Source organism: Protopterus annectens, chromosome 1.part2 (assembly GCF_019279795.1).
Source record: "Protopterus annectens isolate FY-2018-M chromosome 1.part2, PAN1.0, whole genome shotgun sequence".
NCBI lineage: Eukaryota > Metazoa > Chordata > Ceratodontiformes > Protopteridae > Protopterus > Protopterus annectens.
The window spans coordinates 1,240,457,278-1,240,475,246 of record NC_056727.1 but is presented as its reverse complement, the minus strand read 5'-3'; the positions used below and the strand labels follow the sequence as shown (position 1 = coordinate 1,240,475,246).

General features: G+C 45.3%; 1 protein-coding gene across 2 annotated transcripts in view; it reads left to right on the top strand.

Annotated features, from left to right (window-relative positions):
• Positions 1-17,969, top strand: part of MTFR1L (mitochondrial fission regulator 1 like) — a 462,922-nt gene that overhangs the window by 169,517 nt on the left and 275,436 nt on the right. For both annotated transcript variants that reach the window (XM_044060114.1, XM_044060115.1), the window contains exon 3: positions 4,484-4,588. In XM_044060114.1, the coding sequence (XP_043916049.1) occupies positions 4,484-4,588 (105 nt within the window). The remainder of the gene's footprint in view (positions 1-4,483; positions 4,589-17,969) is intronic.

Here is a 17,969-nt window from a genome sequence, read left to right as displayed (position 1 = left end):
CCAAATCAATGGGCAGAGGCACAAAAACAAATTACAGCTCTCATGAACATGAGAGCCATTCAACAGGTACCTACACAGTAGCAAGGACAAGGATTTTACTCAAGACTCTTCCGAGTTCCAAGAAAGGACAAAGCATGGAGACCCGTTCTGGATCTTTCAATTCTGAGCACCTATCTGCAAGTACCAAAATTCAAGATGCTAACACTACAGCAGCTTCTTCCCATGCTGGGCAAGAATGCTTGGCTAGTCACTTTGGACCTCAAGGAGGCATACCAGCATGTCCCTATCAGACAAGATTGCAGAAGATACCTCCGCTTCATTGCAGGTTCAATGCATTATCAATTGTTTGCACTGCCCTGGCACCAGTAATTGCATACTGCAGACAAAGAGGAATTCAAATGTACCCATACCTGGATGACTGTCTTACTCAAGCAGAAAGCAAGGACATTCTTTTACAGCATCTGGCATTTGTCAAACACCTTCTAAGTTGCCTAGGGTACACAGTAAACGAAAAGAAATCAAAACTAGTGCCCTCACAAAACATAATATTCCTGGGTGCCAGCTTGAATAAAACGGCCCAGATGGCTTATCTCATGCCAGACAAACGACAGCTGTTTCAATATTTCAAAATAATGGCAACAAAGACCCAACTCCCTGCAAGAAAATTTCTGCAGGCCTTGAGATTCATGGCATCTTGCATACTACTACCATTTGCAAAACTGCATATGAGGAAATTACAATGGTACCTGAAAAGTGTATGGACTCAGCACAGCCACAGCTTGGAAACAATGATTCCACTCATTCCCTGCCTTCATCAGGAGTTTCTATGGTGGGCACAGGCATGTCACCTCAACAAGGGTCAGCCTTTCACCTTATCCACAGCCAGGTAAACTATGACAACAGATGCATCGGACTATGCCTGGGGAGCACACATAGCAGGATGGTGCATTCAGGGCAAATGGACTACAGATCAGAGACACCTGCATATCAATCAAAAAGAAATGCTAGCAGTGCAGAATGCCCTAACAGTTTTCAAGGACCTGCTACGCCCAGGACTACTACTAATAAGGACAGACAACACCACAGTTGTGGTACATTAACAAGCAAGGGGGCACACATTCCTACCCTCTATGCAGGCAAGCAATGACCTTGTGGAACACTGCACTGTCTTACCTGGTTCAATTACAAGCACAGTTCCTGCCAGGAAAGAAAAACACATTGGCAGACGACCTAAGCAGAAACATCATGGATCCACACTAATGGAAACTAGATCCACAAGTATTTGCAATGATAGCTCAAAAATGGGGACGCACAGACATCTGTTTGCAAGCCCCCACAACCACCAACTTCAAAAATTTTGCACAAGGACCTTCCATCCACTAGCTTGGAAAGTGGGCGCCCTCTCATTCAGTTGGAAAACATTAACAGTGTATGCCTTCCCTCCACTGCCTTTTCTAGCAAAGGTACTGCTGAAAGTCAGATTAGAGCAACCACAAATGATTCTCGTTGCACCAGACTGGCCATGCCAACATTGGTATCCAATTTTAAGGAACATGGCCCAGGGCCCACCATGGATTTTGCCACAAATTCCTCACCTGCTCATCCAGCGAGACCATCTGATTCTCCACAGCCAGCTCAAGACTTTAAACCTGGCTGCATGGCAAATTACCCAAGCAACCAGCCAACACCTTTATCCAAAGCTGTTATGGATGTCATTCTGGAGGCCAGGAGGCCTAGCACCAGGAAAACCTATTCAGCCAAATGGAAAAGATTTTGCGCCTGGAACCAGGCTAAAGGCCTAAATTCCCTGGAGCCGAACATTCCTCAGATTCTACAATATTTAACTGAGATGTCACACAAAGGTCTTTCCTTTTCATCTATTAAGATCCACGCCTCAGCAATTTCAGCTCATTACAGCACGAATCCTCCTTTATTTTCACATCCACTCCTAAGACAGTACCTCCTTTATTTTCACATCCACTCCTAAGACAGTACCTCAGAGGGGCTAAGAACTTAAGACCGCCAAGGAGAGCTCCAACACCTACTTGGGATCTCAACTTTGTCCTGGAAAAGCTTACACTGCCACCCTTTTGAACCAGCTTTTTCAGCTGATTTAAAATTTCTTTCATGGAAAACTGCCCTACTACTAGCAATAACCTCAGCTAGAAGAGTCTCAGAGCTACAGGCACTAATGGCAGTGGAACCTTTCATCATTTTTTATCAAGACAGAGTCTCTCTACAAACTAATCCTTCCTTTATGCCAAAGGTGGTATACAGTGTGGCCCTAAACCAAACCATTCACTTGCCCACCTTCTTCCCAAATCCCCAGAACAAAGGAGAAAGACTCCTGCACTCTTTGGACATTCACAGACAATTACGTTAACTAAGGCTTTCAGAAAAACTGACCAGCTCTTTGTGGCTATGCTACAGGATCACAAGGAAAAGCATTCTCAAAACAGACCATTTCTAAATGAATAGGACATTGCATACGTTTCTGCTACACACATCATGGGAAACCAGTACCTGCTAACATTAGGTCCCACTCCACCGGGGCTAAAGCTACATCAGCAGCCTTTCTCAGGGGAGTGCCAACCAAGGATATTCTCCAAGCTGCTACTTGGAGTTCAGTGCACACCTTCACCAAACACTATCACTTACCTCTTTACTCTAAGACTAAGACTAGAGCTGGTTTTGCCACTGCAGTTTTGCAGGGCCTACTAGCTTCTTTTAACCGTGTTTGACTCCACCTCCCCTCCTTAGCTCCTTAGCTTTGGGATGCGACCCAAGTGTGATGACTGCAGCAGGGTAACACAATGAACATAGTACAGTTTTGTACCTACCGTAAATGTAGATGTTAAGAGTGTTCACCCTGCTGCAGTCCAGGTTACCCCTCCCTCCATCCCCTCTGAACTAGCTGAACTTTTCTCTACCACTTTATCCTATACTACCTATGTGGTGTATTTGTTTTTGTTTTATTTTTATATAGCCATATGTGCCTACCTTTTGGGGGCACCTGACATCTGTGGCAAGAAAATGGCGTCCGATGCCTCTTGTATACCCCTGGCGCACTGACATCAGGGAAGAAGCGACAGCAACAGACGCCGGACCAAGACTTTGGAATTCGGGCTGACTGCGGGACCGCCTGACGGCAGGATAACCCAAGTGTGATGACTGCAGCAGGGTGAACACTCTAACATCTACATTTATGGTAGGTGCAAAACTGTACTTTATCTGCCATCATTTTGTATCCAGTAATAAGCTTAGCATTGCTTTGAGGTATCTAGCACCACCTTTTGATCATCACCATAAGATGCATTGTTTCATAGTCCCCCCACTATTAGGACAGTCTTGTTGGGCATTCAGCCAAAGCATCTTGAAGTAAAGTAAAACGTTCATCATTCCCACTACTGCAGTAGCCTGTGGGTTGTGTCTTGCCTAAGACACAGTAACCGGCCATCTTCCCATAGCTCTGGAACCCTCCCACCCTCTTGATCCACGCTGACTGCTGATTGGCCTGTAGTGTAGAGAGAGGATTGGCAGAGTGGAATATCTTCAGTACCTTCTTCCACCTCATGAAGCAGCAGCTAAGAGGCTCTTTAATTTTTTTTTTTTTTTTTTGTATTGCTTATGCACACCTTTTTGTGTTGAGCAGTGTTCCTTCTTGGCAGGGAAGATGTATCCATGTGTAATGTCTTGTGCTTGTGTCCACTCCATGAATCTTGCCTCTTATTTCTTCTGTTAAACCAGTTCTTACTACTTTGAAGTATTGATGGGATTTACTTCATGGTGCATGCTTTTTTGATTATGTACTGCTTGTGCTCACTGTGAGGTTAGAGGGAGAGATCCAGAACATTGAGAAGCTGGCTTGTTGCTGTGTATTGGGCAGGACACAACCCATAAGCTTGTACAGCAGGTAAGGATTTGAACTTCTGTTATGGGTAAGTAGAACTTGCACAACAGCAATTTTATGCAGTGTATTTGTTGCAGTAGGGTATCTTTAAGACATAACATCTGAATGCAGTCCCCCCCCCTTTTTTCCTTGTTTTTGCCAGTAATTTGTGTGACTGCAGTTCTTCAGTTGTTAGAAGAATGCAGATCTGGTTTCTACAGTAGTATTTTTGGGAGTAATTGGAGAGTTGGTCCACTCCTCCTAGGGTAGCATTAATGAATGACCTAGTAGTTGTAGAATTAAATGCAAGAGGAAAGATTCTGAGTTGCCCTGGTGCCTAGGAAGCAACTTTTGTTGTCATTCAGCCAGACTTGCATTTTAAAGATCCACCATTATGGTGAGTTTCTTGTTTGACTGTTAAGTGCTTTTATATGTAATTCAGAAGTATAAGCGGTCTTCAGTTCTGTAATCCCTTTCATGTAAGTTGTAAAGCATGATGGTAAAATATAGTGGTAGTAAATACGTTTGTATCAATTTAATTACAAAAACACTTTATAGTCTGTTTAATCTAGTTTGTTTTTACTCTTGATATAGATTATTCCAATCTGGCAGAGTAGACCATATGGTGCTTCACGTAGTTTTGTTCGAATGATAGGATCCACATTACCATTGAAGCCTTGTCCCAGAGCTTGCTTTCAGGTAAGGTAATACATGGAAGCTAAATTTCTTAATTGGGGATTAAAATAAAATTGTCTGTACCTGTTTATACAGCAGTGTAATCTTTCTGTTGCTAGTTACTGGATAATTAATGTATTAGATTAAGCTGTGAGCATTTGAACAGCTATGCTGAATCATAAAGAATTGCACTGGGTAGGTGACCTAGAAATTGGCTCATTGAACATCTTGGAATTTCTTCACTGAAAGCAGAGATACTGTAACATTGAAGCTGAGCTGTAATGTGTGCGTATGTGCGCGCGTGTGTTTTGTGTGTAATGTATATTACACACACACACACATTCTTTGCTCCATGACTCCTAAGCCATGTCTGCACTGTGTTCAAACTTCAAATATTCTGTGTTCTACAATGCAACTAAATCATTTTTTTTTTATCTTTGATTTACTTGGAATACTTGAAATATTGCCATCACGTTCACTCTTGTGTACTTCACGTACACTGCATTTATAGTATGCACTTAAAATGTTCTGCATTCAGGTCATTTTTGTAGTCTAGACCACTGTTACTTAGCTGCAGGTGTTCCTATGTGTCTGGCCTGATTTTCTAGAGCACAGAATCATTCCCCCTCTGAGTAGGAAATGTTCTCCATGTGGAAAGTGAGTGCTCCTAATATAAAGCTAGCATCAGTCTATGCAATCTTAAACTATAGTTAGATACGTAAACTTCATAGAACTGTTTTGAATTTTCAGCAGCCTGGTATCCTTTGACCTGATTTAGACCTCAGAAGTCTGATAAATACCCTACTGGGGAGCTCCCCCCATGCTTGTATGAAACTTGTTGCTTTATCTTTCCCATTGTGGGTAGTAGGATATTGGCATAGGTCTGCATCTGAATATCGAAGATGTATTTCTGGAAGATGGATCTCACATAAAGGTGCCAACAGCTACTGTGTGTTTCTGGAAGTCCGATTTCACATAAAGGTACTAACAGCTACTGTTTTTGTCTGGGTTCAGACCTGCGGTATACAGGAGTGCATCGTATGTCAGGGATTTGCTCAAAAAAACATACAAAGTAGACTGTGTTGCTTTACAAACGCTGCCTCTGTCAAAAGATGCTTTAGATATTTATCCAGTTTGCTGCTGCAAGGTTGTCTTCAAATTTCAACGTTCCTCTCACAAAATGTGTACGAAGGAAGCTGAAAGAGACACTGAAGATGTGACCCAGGTGTCTGACATCCAAGTTCAGTTTGAGGTTGCCATATCTGGTGAGGTGCATTTGTAACCCATAGACAGAAGGCTTGCTTGTCTTATGTTGTACCCTGTTTGGATGGTGCCTTGCTTGTGGACACTGTTGCATCCAGCTGGACCAACAGGCTGAACTTGGTTTTCAAATATTCCCAGATCTGGGTGAACACAGCAGAAGCCTGGTTTATTGTGTCAGAAGGGGACTGTAGGACTACCTGTATTTGTGTGTGAAAAGATGTCACAGGCCTTGGAATGTGAAACCCTCGGCTCATTCTGAGGCAGAGATGTTTGCAGCAGATGTACTTGAAGACCTAGAAGCTGAAACCTGTCTCGCCATATCCTGTCTCCCAGGCACTGGTTGGTGGTTCTGTTGGTCCCAACATTCTGGGAGAGGCTAGGGAATGGAGGATATTGGTCTCTCCCACTGCTGCAATAGCTTTCATAAGAAACAGACTAGGTTCAAAAAGTTCTGTCCGCTTCCCATGTCTTCACTCTGACTGCTGATTGCTGACTTTTTTCCTTGGGATTAACCAATCCGAGAGAAAATTTCTAAAGTATTTGCTGTCTTGAGAAGAAGTATCTCTTGGGTTTTCCAAGAGCAGCAGTCTGCTAAGAGTTTAGTTTCAGACAAACAAGGCCCCATATGAGAATCCCCTACACAGAAATTATTGCCCTTTTTTTAAGAAAAAAAAAATATATTTCATTTTTTTTACTGAAAGTGATCTGTCTTTAAGAAATCCGGTATTTTTCTCAGTATCAGAAGTTTCCTGTCAGGGACAGCTGTTTTCGGTTAGTGTCCTTTAATGTGTTTGGTGCTAATTTTGTAAGAAATGTGTACTGCTTATGTAAACTTTGATTTTTTTTTTTTTTTTTTTTTCTGGGACAAAATGTTTATGGAGGGATTGGCAGGAATATGTGTCAGTGTATGCTCACTTTGTAACAGCCAACTTGACATACTGCTTATCTATCAGTGATATGATCCTCTCCTAACCAATATCAACTGCACCCTAAAAAACAAGCTTGAGACTTCTTACAACAAGGCTGCCAAATTTGCAACCAACGCAAAATACTCTTCCATCATTGTATTTCCTTAAAATCACTTAACTGGCTTGAACTTCCCCATCATCTCACCTACCTACAGCTAATCACAGCTCACAAAATTATTTACAAACCTTCAGACTGCCCAGCCCTCTCCTCCATCCTCACCCACTACCACCCTCTACCACCCTAACAAGCCACTTAGATCTGAAAACCAACTACTAGTGCAAGTACACAAACCTAAACTCCCTGCTGGCAACATGCTTTATTCCTTCTTTGTCACCAAGCTTTGCAACTCTTACCATCAGCGATCAGAACTTCTAGTAAAATCACTTCCTTCAAAAAAGAATGGAAATTACATCTCTCTTCCATCTGGCAATGCACATGCCCCTGTTCTCATTCTTATATAACTTGATTGCCCACACTGTCCTACATCCCTCCCCTCTTCAAACTCACTCATACTCACTATCAAAACAAACCTTGCTAAACTTTTACTCTTTTACTCTTCTTCTGTCTGTCTTTCTGCATTACCTCTTGCTGCCCTCTTCCCATCCTTTATTGAACAGTTTTCACAAAATATCTTGTATATACCACTTGTGTTTAATAACCCAATTACTCTTCTAGTTTTGCAACTTATACTTGCTGTTGTGCTCACATATACTCGTGTACATATCACTTGTGTGCCACCCTTACATTTATGGTATATTACTATGTATGCATTGTTTAACTTGATTTTATGTGGAAGCGGTTTTATATTGTGTTTACTGTTTGCATGTTTTGTACTGTTATACTGTGAAGCTTTTCTCCTTTGGGCTCCACTGAAAATGTGTTCTCTTAGCCCAGTGGACTTTCCCAGTAAACAAATGCCAATCAATAAAATATTTGAAGGTACTAATAGGGATTTTGTGTTTTTTGTGCTTTTGATGATAAAGGGTCTAGGGAAGGTGTGTGTGTGTGTGTGTGTGTGTGTGTGTGTGTGTGTGTGTGTGTGTGTGTGTGTGTGTGTGTGTGTGTGTGTGTGTGTGTGTGTGTGTGTGTGTGTGTGTGTGTAGGTTCATAGGTTAGTACTAAGCTAACTGCCCTTGTGAGCCATTGTAAGCCTAGCCAATTATCCCTTGTGAGACTCAAACCCTGCACCTTGTGTTTGTAAGGCAAACACCTTAACCATTAGGCCACCCTCCCAACCCGTGTGTGCGCTTGTGTGTGTGTGTGCGCTTGTGTGTGTGTGTGCGTGTGTGTTTTGGACACTCAGTAACAGCTTAATTTTCTGACTTTATTACTGAAGCAATGCTTACTGCATTTGGTTCCTCTTTTTCCTGGCTACAGCATGGATGCATACACCACTCTGGGTGGTTCTTCTCCCGCTGCATCTAGAAATTAAAAAAAAAAAAAATCATTCATCCAGGAATCTCAATCAACAGTGGGTGAACCTGCAGTGGCCAAAGATTGTTCCTCAGACAACTTACTTACCTCTCCTTTCAGCCATCATGAAGCAGGGGCCAGTCGCATCCTCTTTTGCTGTTCCAGTGTCAGATACAGGCATGGAAAAACCATATCTCTCGTCGGGGAGAAACTATGGAAGATCCTTTTCTGTGTAACTGGGGCAAGAGACTATCGGACCAGACAGGCATTCATCCTTCATTTGTCTTCTTTCTCTGGAACTTCTGTTAAGAGAAAGGAAACTGTTAAACATTGCATGTATTAAGAAATAGTTACAGTTAAAGATGAATTTCTTAACTTGAAAGGCAAGCATTGCAGGCACTGCATCCTAGTACGCAGAAGCCATTACAGGTGGGCATACCTTGTAAAGTAATACTTGATGTAACCCTGTCTGATTCTGGCTTTAACAATCGGGACTTTTTCTCCTACAAACTGTCAAGCTCGGCTCTCTGATTGTGAGGAAAATTAAAAAAAAAAAAAATTCATCTACAGGAGGATAGGAATTAGTAAGCCTGTAGGTAATATGAATGAGACATTTTTTATGGGAACAAATAGGTGTTCAATCTGAATTGAGGAGATTCTTTGCCATTCTTCCATTTCTACATTACCCTTTAGTTATCTGCAGTGCAGCTCCAGAGGTGTTAAAAATGCCTAGATCTGAAGTAGTTAACTTCATTTTGTCTGCAACCTGTGGGTATTAGGATCCATATTGGCTCGGAGCCGGCAGGTTTTCAAGCATCTGCTCTGAGCGCCAAGCTCCTCTCCCTTACCCATAACCCATCACCATCTCCTACCTTCCCACAGATTTCGTTTGCCGCTTTGTGCATCAGCATTGTGATCTCTGTAGCTCCAAGTGTTGGATTGTTAGTAAGTACATTTTTCACTATTTAGTGAAGGTGTGTGGCCGTTTAGTTCACCTTCCTCCCCCATTCGCTGTTCGTCTGTTTAAACTTAGAAAAAAAAAAGTTTGTTGTAAAGTAGTCTAGCAAGGTCCTCCCTATCCCTTAGGTGTGTGTGCTAGAGTGTTAGTTTTAACTAGGTTGGCTGTGTGTGTTAGTATTATGGCTGATCAGCCAAAGCCTACCTTCCAAAATGCACAGTGTGTGGCCATAAGCTTTCACCGGCTGCTGGCCACACTCTGTGTTATTTGCCTGGGTGTTCCCCATCTTTCCGTTGAGTGTAGCGTGTGTGTTGGGTTCAACCCCAGGGCCTTAAAAGAATGGAAGGCCAAACTGGTTGCAAAAGGTTGTATTCATCGGTCTCTGCTCCTCCAGCAGTTACTCAACATCCCCCTCAGGCTGGGACTCACCCTCTTGAAGGGGAGGCCAAAGGAAAGGACAGGAAGAACAAGGACAGAGACAAGAGGGGGGATAGGCCCCACAAACTGTCTCTAGAGCGGGAGCCCTTCCCTAGCCTGCCTGCTAAAGTATCTAGGCCTACATCTCCTCAGCTGTATTCCCCAAGGTTCTTCCCGGAGCCGATGGAACCTTTGGATCCAAGGCCTTCATCTAGGTCGTCGCTTCGACAAGCCAGATCAGAGTCTGTCGCCTCCTCGCGCTTGACTCTGAGCTTATCAGAGTTTAATATGGACAGGATGATGAGATTCATTCGGTCCCACATCCAAATGGGAGTCAGTCCCCTCTTCCGCTGGAGGGGGGGACCTCAATGGCCTTCTTTCATCCAATTTCTCTTTCCCTGATCCAGCCTGCAGTTTCGGGGTTTAATGGGGGTTCGGTGCCGACTGCTCCTCCAACCTTGACTCTGGCAATTACCTTGAGTTCCTCAGATCAGACCAGTTTGGAGCCGAGCAACTCTCTGGGCCGAGGACGGGGAGTCTGATCCGAGGGGATGGAGGTGTCTTGTGCTCCGACTTTGTCAGATCCGAGCCATTCCTTCAGAGCTCCAGCTACTCCTGCCTCAGCCCCGATCCTCACAGCGGACCGGGGGAGAGCTTCCTTCCTGTTGGGTGCTAAGGAGGTGCGCTCTCCATCGGTGTATGATGTGGTGGAGAGGGTTCTCTCCCAAGGATAGAGACCTCAGCCGATTTCCTTGGATTCTGTTACGACTCCCTTCAGCTTGTCCCAGGGACAGCCCGTGCAAGAGGATCCCCAGGTGGTTCCCCTGGAGGAACTCCCTGTGGCTCACGAGCCCTCTTCAGAGAGTCCCACTGACAAAAGTCCCTGTAAGCACATGTGTAAAAGGAGGCACCTGGACTCCCCTGAGTCCTTGACAGAAGACACTCCCGAGGATGTCACCTTTGGAGACATCATGGAGATCCTCCTCCAGAGGGGAGATTGGTCAACCCCAAAATCTTCTACGGATGAGTCGGTGTTCCTGAAGGCTTTTGGCATGGGGCCATCTGCAGTCTGGGTGTCCCCTCCTGCATATTCCTTAGTGGAGTTTTATCACCACGGGAGCATGGAAGGAGCCTGACACCATAGAGCCGATACCGAAAGACCCAGACAGGATTCTCTCTCCACCCTCAGACAGGCCTGGTACAAAAGATCCCCGGTGGATGCTATGATGGTTGCAGCAGCCACCAAGAGGGAAGTGGCACAGGGGAGTTCCTCAGTCCACTCTCCGGAAAAGGAGTTTAGGGAGGTGGATCAATTTGGGAAGCAAGTGTTTTCTTCAGCGACGTTTTCCATCCGAGCGCTGAACTGTTTGGGACACGTTGTACGACTGCAGCGAGAGTAGTCACTGAGTTCACTGAGTTGCCCCCAGAGTCTTTGTCGCCAGAGGACAAGTGCCTGTTCTCCACGAAAATGTCGACTCAAATCAGTATCTAATACGTCCATGAGTCTCCTCTCCCATGCCACGGAAAGAGCGGCTGGGACTGGCATGGCTGTGAGGCGACACTCTTGGCTCAGGCTGTGTCAATTCGCAGACCCCTTCAAGGAGACTTTCACAAATGCTCCCTTTGCTGGTTCTTCTCTTTTTGGGGACTACAGTACATGACACTCTGGTCCAGAGCGAAAAGGACAGGAAGACTTTGTCTGCCATCAGAGTCCGCTTCTCTAGCCCTCAAAGATCATATATCAGTGATCCTTGGCCCCAGGCTGCCAAAGGCGGTCGACGTTCTCCGAGCCCTAGGCTCTATGGCCGCAGCAATCTCGATCCTCCCCCGTGCGTGTCTTCACATGCATGCTGTTCAGTGGATGCTGGCTGCACAGTGGATGTCCTTCATGGATGCATCTGCAGTCATAACAAATGGGTTGTCCTGTCGTCAGGCAGCCCTTCGGTCGGCCGGATTCCAAAGTCTGGGTCCGGCTTCGGCTGATGTCGCACTTCACCCGACATCATCTCTGCTGGTCTTCGGGTATAAAGGCATCAGCCGGCGCCATTTTCCCCAGTCTTTCTTGCCGCGTGGCGCCCGAAGCAGAAGCTGTTCGCAAGTGCCGGTCGGTCAGATCCAGAGATTACTACTACCGAATACTACTTCGAAGACTTCTAAAAAGCTAAGTACCCCGTTGGGGACTCTTTCTTGCCTCAGCCGATGTCAGAAAAAGTCAATAACTGTTTAACTTGTGGGAAACAAATACCTCATAAAGATTTCCACTCTTACTGTCTGCCTTGCTTAGGCCCAGACCACGATGTAGCAGCCTGTTCGGCCTGTGCTTCCTTCAACCGACAAACGCTTAGGCGTCGGTCGGAGTTTGCTGAACAGTTTTTTGGCTCAGATTTTGCGTACATTATGCCGTCAGATCCTCCGACTACCCAAATTGTTAAACGCAAAGAAAAAGACCGACACTCGCGGTCCGCGGTTTCGGCCGAAACCACGGTTAAGCAAGCCGCGAGTGTCTCTGTTTCGGCCAAAACCGAGAAAACCGGTCAATCTTCAGCCGAATCCATGACTACTACTGAGGCTCCTGCTACCTTAGTTGAATCGGCCTCAGAAATTTTGCCTACAATTGTGGTTCCTAGTGATTTATCAGACACCATCCCTTTGGATGTCTCTACCCCAGCACGTGGTGCTGCTAGGCCTCCTGCAGCCATGTCTATTAAGGCCTTTGCCAGGGCTAAAGCAGCCAAATATGTTAAATCAGTGCCTGTTAAGCCCCCCTCACACAGGCCCACTTCAAGTTCACAAATGCTTACTCTGGCAGAGGATTTAATATCCTTAATTAGGGGATCCCAATCTCACCCAGACAGGGCCTCTCAGCCCCCAGAAAAGAGACCTAGAGCAGAGCCCCCCCGAGCCAGTGTCCTCTGATGATTCTGCGGATGACTCAGACATTACAGACCAGCCAGAGGCTCCCTTTTCTACTTATGAAGATTCTGATGCTGAAGAATCCATTCCAGCTGCCTCTCCACCAGAGGAATTTCCTTTGGGGAAACCTTACATGCCATGAGAGAGCAATTCCAATGGCAGGGACAAGATTTCTCAGATTCCAGAAAAAGGCTTAGGACCTTTCTGCACTTACCACAACACAGGCCCTTAGCTATACCTCCTGTACTACCTGTTGTGGATGATGCATTTAATGATGTTTGCACTGCTCCTGATTCTTTACCTCCAGCCCCTGCCAAACCAGATAGATTTTACAGGGTGCCAGACACTCATCACCACCTATACAAGGCCCCACTTGCAGATCCTGAAACTATATCCCAGGGGCCTAAGGCAGTAGCCTCGACCTCAGCAAAAAACCCTATTCCTTCTGAAAGGGAATCCAGGTCCTTAGAGAGATGGGGGAAAAAGTTTACACCTCTGCTACTCTCTCAGCTAGAGCTTTAAACTGTCAGTTTCATATGATCCAATACCAAGAGTTTATGCTTGATCAGTTAACTAAAAAGCTGTCCTCTGAGGACTCTTTAGATAAGAAATATGTATTAGAAATGGTGAATAACATCCAACAGGTTAGTAACCATTCTTTAAAATGTGGCTATGATGCACTGGAGGCTTCATTTAGATCAGCCATGACTGGCACAGTGATAAGAAGGCATGCATGGTTGAAAGAACAGGTCTTACCGGATCATGTTAAAGCAAAGCTGTTAGATGCTCCTATGGATAAGGCCAGCCTATTTGGTACACCTGCTCAGCAGGTAATGAAGAAAATGGAAGAGAAGGCAAAATCTGTACAAACAGTTAAAGATTTCTTACAGGTTCAGCCACCAAGGTTTAGCAGGAACTGGCCTGCCAAAAATTGGTCCTTTCCAGACTCCTCAAAATCCCAAAGAGGCAGGAATAGACGCTCTAGAGGCAGAAATCAATCCAGAGGAGGTGCCTACAGAGGACGACAGTGGCAAGGCAATAACCGAGGCACAGACACAACCACTGCCACTGCAACAGGACAATCACAGTGACTTGGCTCTGACACCGCCTACCAGGGAGCAAATAGCAGCACCTTTAGGCGGAAAGTTAGCCTTATTTTCAAAAAATTGGCACTATATCACAAAAGACAAGTGGATTTTGCAAACCATAGACCAAGGCTACAGGTTCCACTTCCACACCTTACCAGTAAAAAGAGGAATGCCAAACCTACCTCCAAATCAAAAAACAGAAGCTCTACAGCAGATAGCGGAATTAGCAAAGATGAGAGCTGTGGAAAGAGTATCAGTAACAGAACAGGGCAAAGGATTCTACTCCAGACTCTTCCTAGTACCAAGAAAAGAGAAAAGTTGGAGACCTATTCTCGACCTGTCCGTCTTAAACACATACATCATTGTCCCAAAATTCAAAATGCTGACCCTACAGCAACTTCTTCCCATGCTGGGCAAGGAGTGTTGGCTGGTAACTCTAGATCTCAAGGAGGCATACCTGCACGTCCCCATACGACCAAATTGCAGAAGATACCTCAGATTTCTTGCAGGATCAGAGCATTATCAATTCTCAGCATTGCCCTTTGGCTTATCTACTGCGCCCAGAGTATTCACAAAATGCCTGGCATCAGTAATCGCTCACTGCAGACTACAGGGAATCCAAATTTATCCATACCTGGACGACTGCCTGTTACAAGCGGACAACAAAAGCAAGCTGACAACAGATTTACAAAGGGTCATTTGCTTACTACAAGCCCTGGGATACACAGTCAATTTACAAAAGTCAAGGCTGATACCATCCCAAACAAGAACATTCTTGGGTGCGGAATTGGACTCAGTAAAACAAATGGCATTCCTAACTGCAGAAAAACAAAAAGAACTCCCTCTTTACTTCTTGGCATTAACAAAGCAGAACAAACTAACAGCAAGAAAAGTTCTGCAGGCCTTGGGCTTAATGGCATCATGCATAATCTTGGTCCCACATGCCAGACTGCATATGAGAAAGCTACAGTGGTACCTAAAGAATTTATGGTCTCAACACAAGCACAGCTTAGAAACAGAAATCCCACTAATCCCATGCCTAAAACAGGAGTTCCTATGGTGGGCTCAAGCATGCCAGTCAAACCCAGGCTTACCCTTTCACAACTTTCAAGCAAGCCAAACCATCACAACGGACGCCTCAGACCTAGGCTGGGGGGCGCACATGTTGGACAAATGCATACAAGGATTGTGGACTCAAGACCAGCTGCACCTGCACATAAACCAAAAAGAAATGCTGGCAGTAAAACTAGCAATCCAGAAATTCATACCATTCCTCAAAGAAGGCCATTTAATGATAAGGACAGACAACACCACAGTCATGTGGTACATCAACAAACAGGGAGGCACTCATTCATACCCACTATGCAGAATGACTCTGGACCTTTGGAATCTGGCTCTGAGCTACAACATCCAGTTACAGGCAATATTTGTGCCGGGAAAAGAGAACACCCTAGCAGACATGTTAAGCAGAACCACCTCGGATGCTCACGAATGGATGCTACACCCGGACATCTTCAAGGCCATCACAAAGAAATGGGGAATGCCACAAATAGACCTATTCGCATCCCCACTCAATCACCAGCTCAAAAAATTCTGCACAAGGACATACCACCCACTTGCATGGAAGGTGGACTCTCTATCCTTCAGTTGGAAAGGCCTGACAGCATATGCATTTCCACTTCTTTCCTTGATGCACAAGGTACTACTGAAAATCAAAGAGGAACGTCCAAGGATAATCCTGTTAGCTCCGAATTGGCCAAGACAACACTGGTACCCATTGCTGAGGAGCATGTCTCGGGAGAGAATGTGGTCAATACCCCTGATGCCTTTGATGTTAACTCAGAACAACTACAACATCATGCATCCAAACCTAAAAACCTTGCAACTGACTGCCTGGAACATCACATAGCAGCAACTAACCCAGACCTATCCCAAAGGGTTAAAGACATTATCCTTGAAGCCCGCAGACCTTCAACAAGAAGGAACTATGCAGGAAAATGGAAAAGGTTTGTCATTTGGAGTACTGAAAGAGGAAAAGATGTGTCGAACATAGACATTGCTAACATCCTGGAGTACTTGGCAGAGCTTCTACATACAGGCCTGTCCTATTCCTCCATCAAGATACATGCATCAGCTGTTTCAGCAGAATACAGCTTCGATCCACCTGTCTTTTCGCATCCTCTACTCAGGCAGTTCCTCAGAGGGATCAAGAATGTAAAACCTCCTAGGAAACCACCATTACCAGCATGGGACTTGAACTTTGTGCTAGAAATGTTGACACTCCCTCCGTTTGAACCAGCAGCAACAGCAGATCTGCAACACCTATCATGGAAAACTGCTTTCCTACTGGCAATTACTTCAGCAAGGAGGGTTTCGGAACTACAGGCCTTAATGGCAGTGCAACCCTTCTAATCTTCCATCAAGATAGGGTGTCCATGAGAACTAATCCTACATTTATGCCTAAGGTGGTATCCAGAGTGTCTTTAAACCAGGCAATCCACCTACCTACCTTCTTTCCCAATCCACAAAACAAGGGGGAAAGACTGCTGCATACCTTGGATGTACATAGGCAGTTACGCTACTACCTGGACAGAACCAAAGGTAACAGAAAAACTGACCAGCTTTTAGTAGCCTATGCAACAGGAAGGGAAGGAAAAGCGATTTCCAAACAGACAATCTCCAAATGGATAGGAAATTGCATAAGATTCTGTTACTCCTACCATGGAAAAACAATTCCACAGAACATAAGACCTCATTCTACAAGGGCTACAGCCACTACCACAGCTTTCTTACGAGGAGTGGCAACCAAGGACATTATTGAGGCGGCTACTTGGACCTCCGTGCATACATTTGCCAAGCATTATAATTTACCTCTATATTCCAGATCCCGAGCAGGGTTTGCCACTGCTGTACTGCAAGGGATCCTAACTACACCATAATTTTTCTTCCTCCACCCCTAGTTTGGCTATGGTATTCTACCCATTTGTTATGACTGCAGATGCATCCATGAAGGACATAGTACAGTTTTGTACCTACCATAAATGTAGATGTCCGAACTGGATAGCATCTGCAGTCAGGATTACCCACCCTCCTTCCCCTCTGTGGTACTCCTAGGGTATTTACCCTCCTAATAGCTAGCTGGGGGGGGGGGGGTCTCTTATGGTGTATTTGTTTGTATATATGTACATACATGCTTATTTTTTGTGTTTGCCTTCTACCTTTTTTGGAAACATTGGCATTTATCCAAAATTTAGCTTTCCTAGAGGGCAACTGGCATCTGGGGCAAGAAACACTGAGGAAAATGGCGCCGGCTGATGCCTTTATACCCGAAGACCAGCAGAGATGACGTCGGGTGAAGTGCGACATCAGCCGAAGCCGGACCCAGACTTTGGAATCCGGCCGACCGAAGGGCTGCCTGATGACAGGACAACCCATTTGTTATGACTGCAGATGCTATCCAGTTCGGACATCTACATTTATGGTAGGTACAAAACTGTACTTTTTAGCTAGATCTCCCCATGGATTATCCAATTCAAATCGGCAAAGCCTGCAGGGCGTCGCTTCTCTGGTGGCTCCATTCGCCAGAGATCTTAGCAGGACAGCTATTTGTTTCACCCACAGCCCAAACCACAGTGACCACGGACACCTCCCAGCTTAGGTGGGGGACCATTATTTGGGGTGGACAGTCCAAGGCACGTGGTCCCAGACTGAGACAAGATTGCAGATCAGTGTTCTGGAGATGAGAGCCGTGCTTTTAGCATTGCAAGCCTTTCACACTGTTCTTCTTCCGGGGACTATTGCAGGTCAGTCGGACAACATGTCTGTCTGGTAGATCAATAAAATGGGGGAACCAGATCTTACTCTGTGTCGCGAGGCCATGAGAGTGTGGAAATGGGTGATCTCCACCAGTCTATTTCTAATTCTGATTGCAATGCACATCCCGGGACATGGACAGATTGAGTTGGGCTGCTCTAATGGCATACGAGTGGTCTCTGAAACGATCGATAGTGGAGGAGATCTTTCTTGCGTGGGGTCAGCCTTGCTGCGATCTCTTCGCATCTCCTTCCAACGCAAAGTGCAGAGTTCTTCGCTCTGATCCCCGCACCAGGGGATCCCCCCAGAGATGCTGTAGTCCATGCTTTGCCTCCTGGGTTACTGTATGCTTACCCCCTGTTACCTCTCATTCCGAAGTTTCTTCAGAAAGCTTGCCGACTGGGGGGGCAAAGTGATCCTCATTGCCCCGTTCTGGCCTCGTCAGGTGTGGTTTTCCTTCCTCTGGTCTCATGTTCTAGCTCCTCCTTGGGTTCTGGATTCTTGCCCGGATCTCATCTCTCATCCCTCGGGCACTTGTTCACCAAACCTGGACAGCCTCAAGCTGATCGCT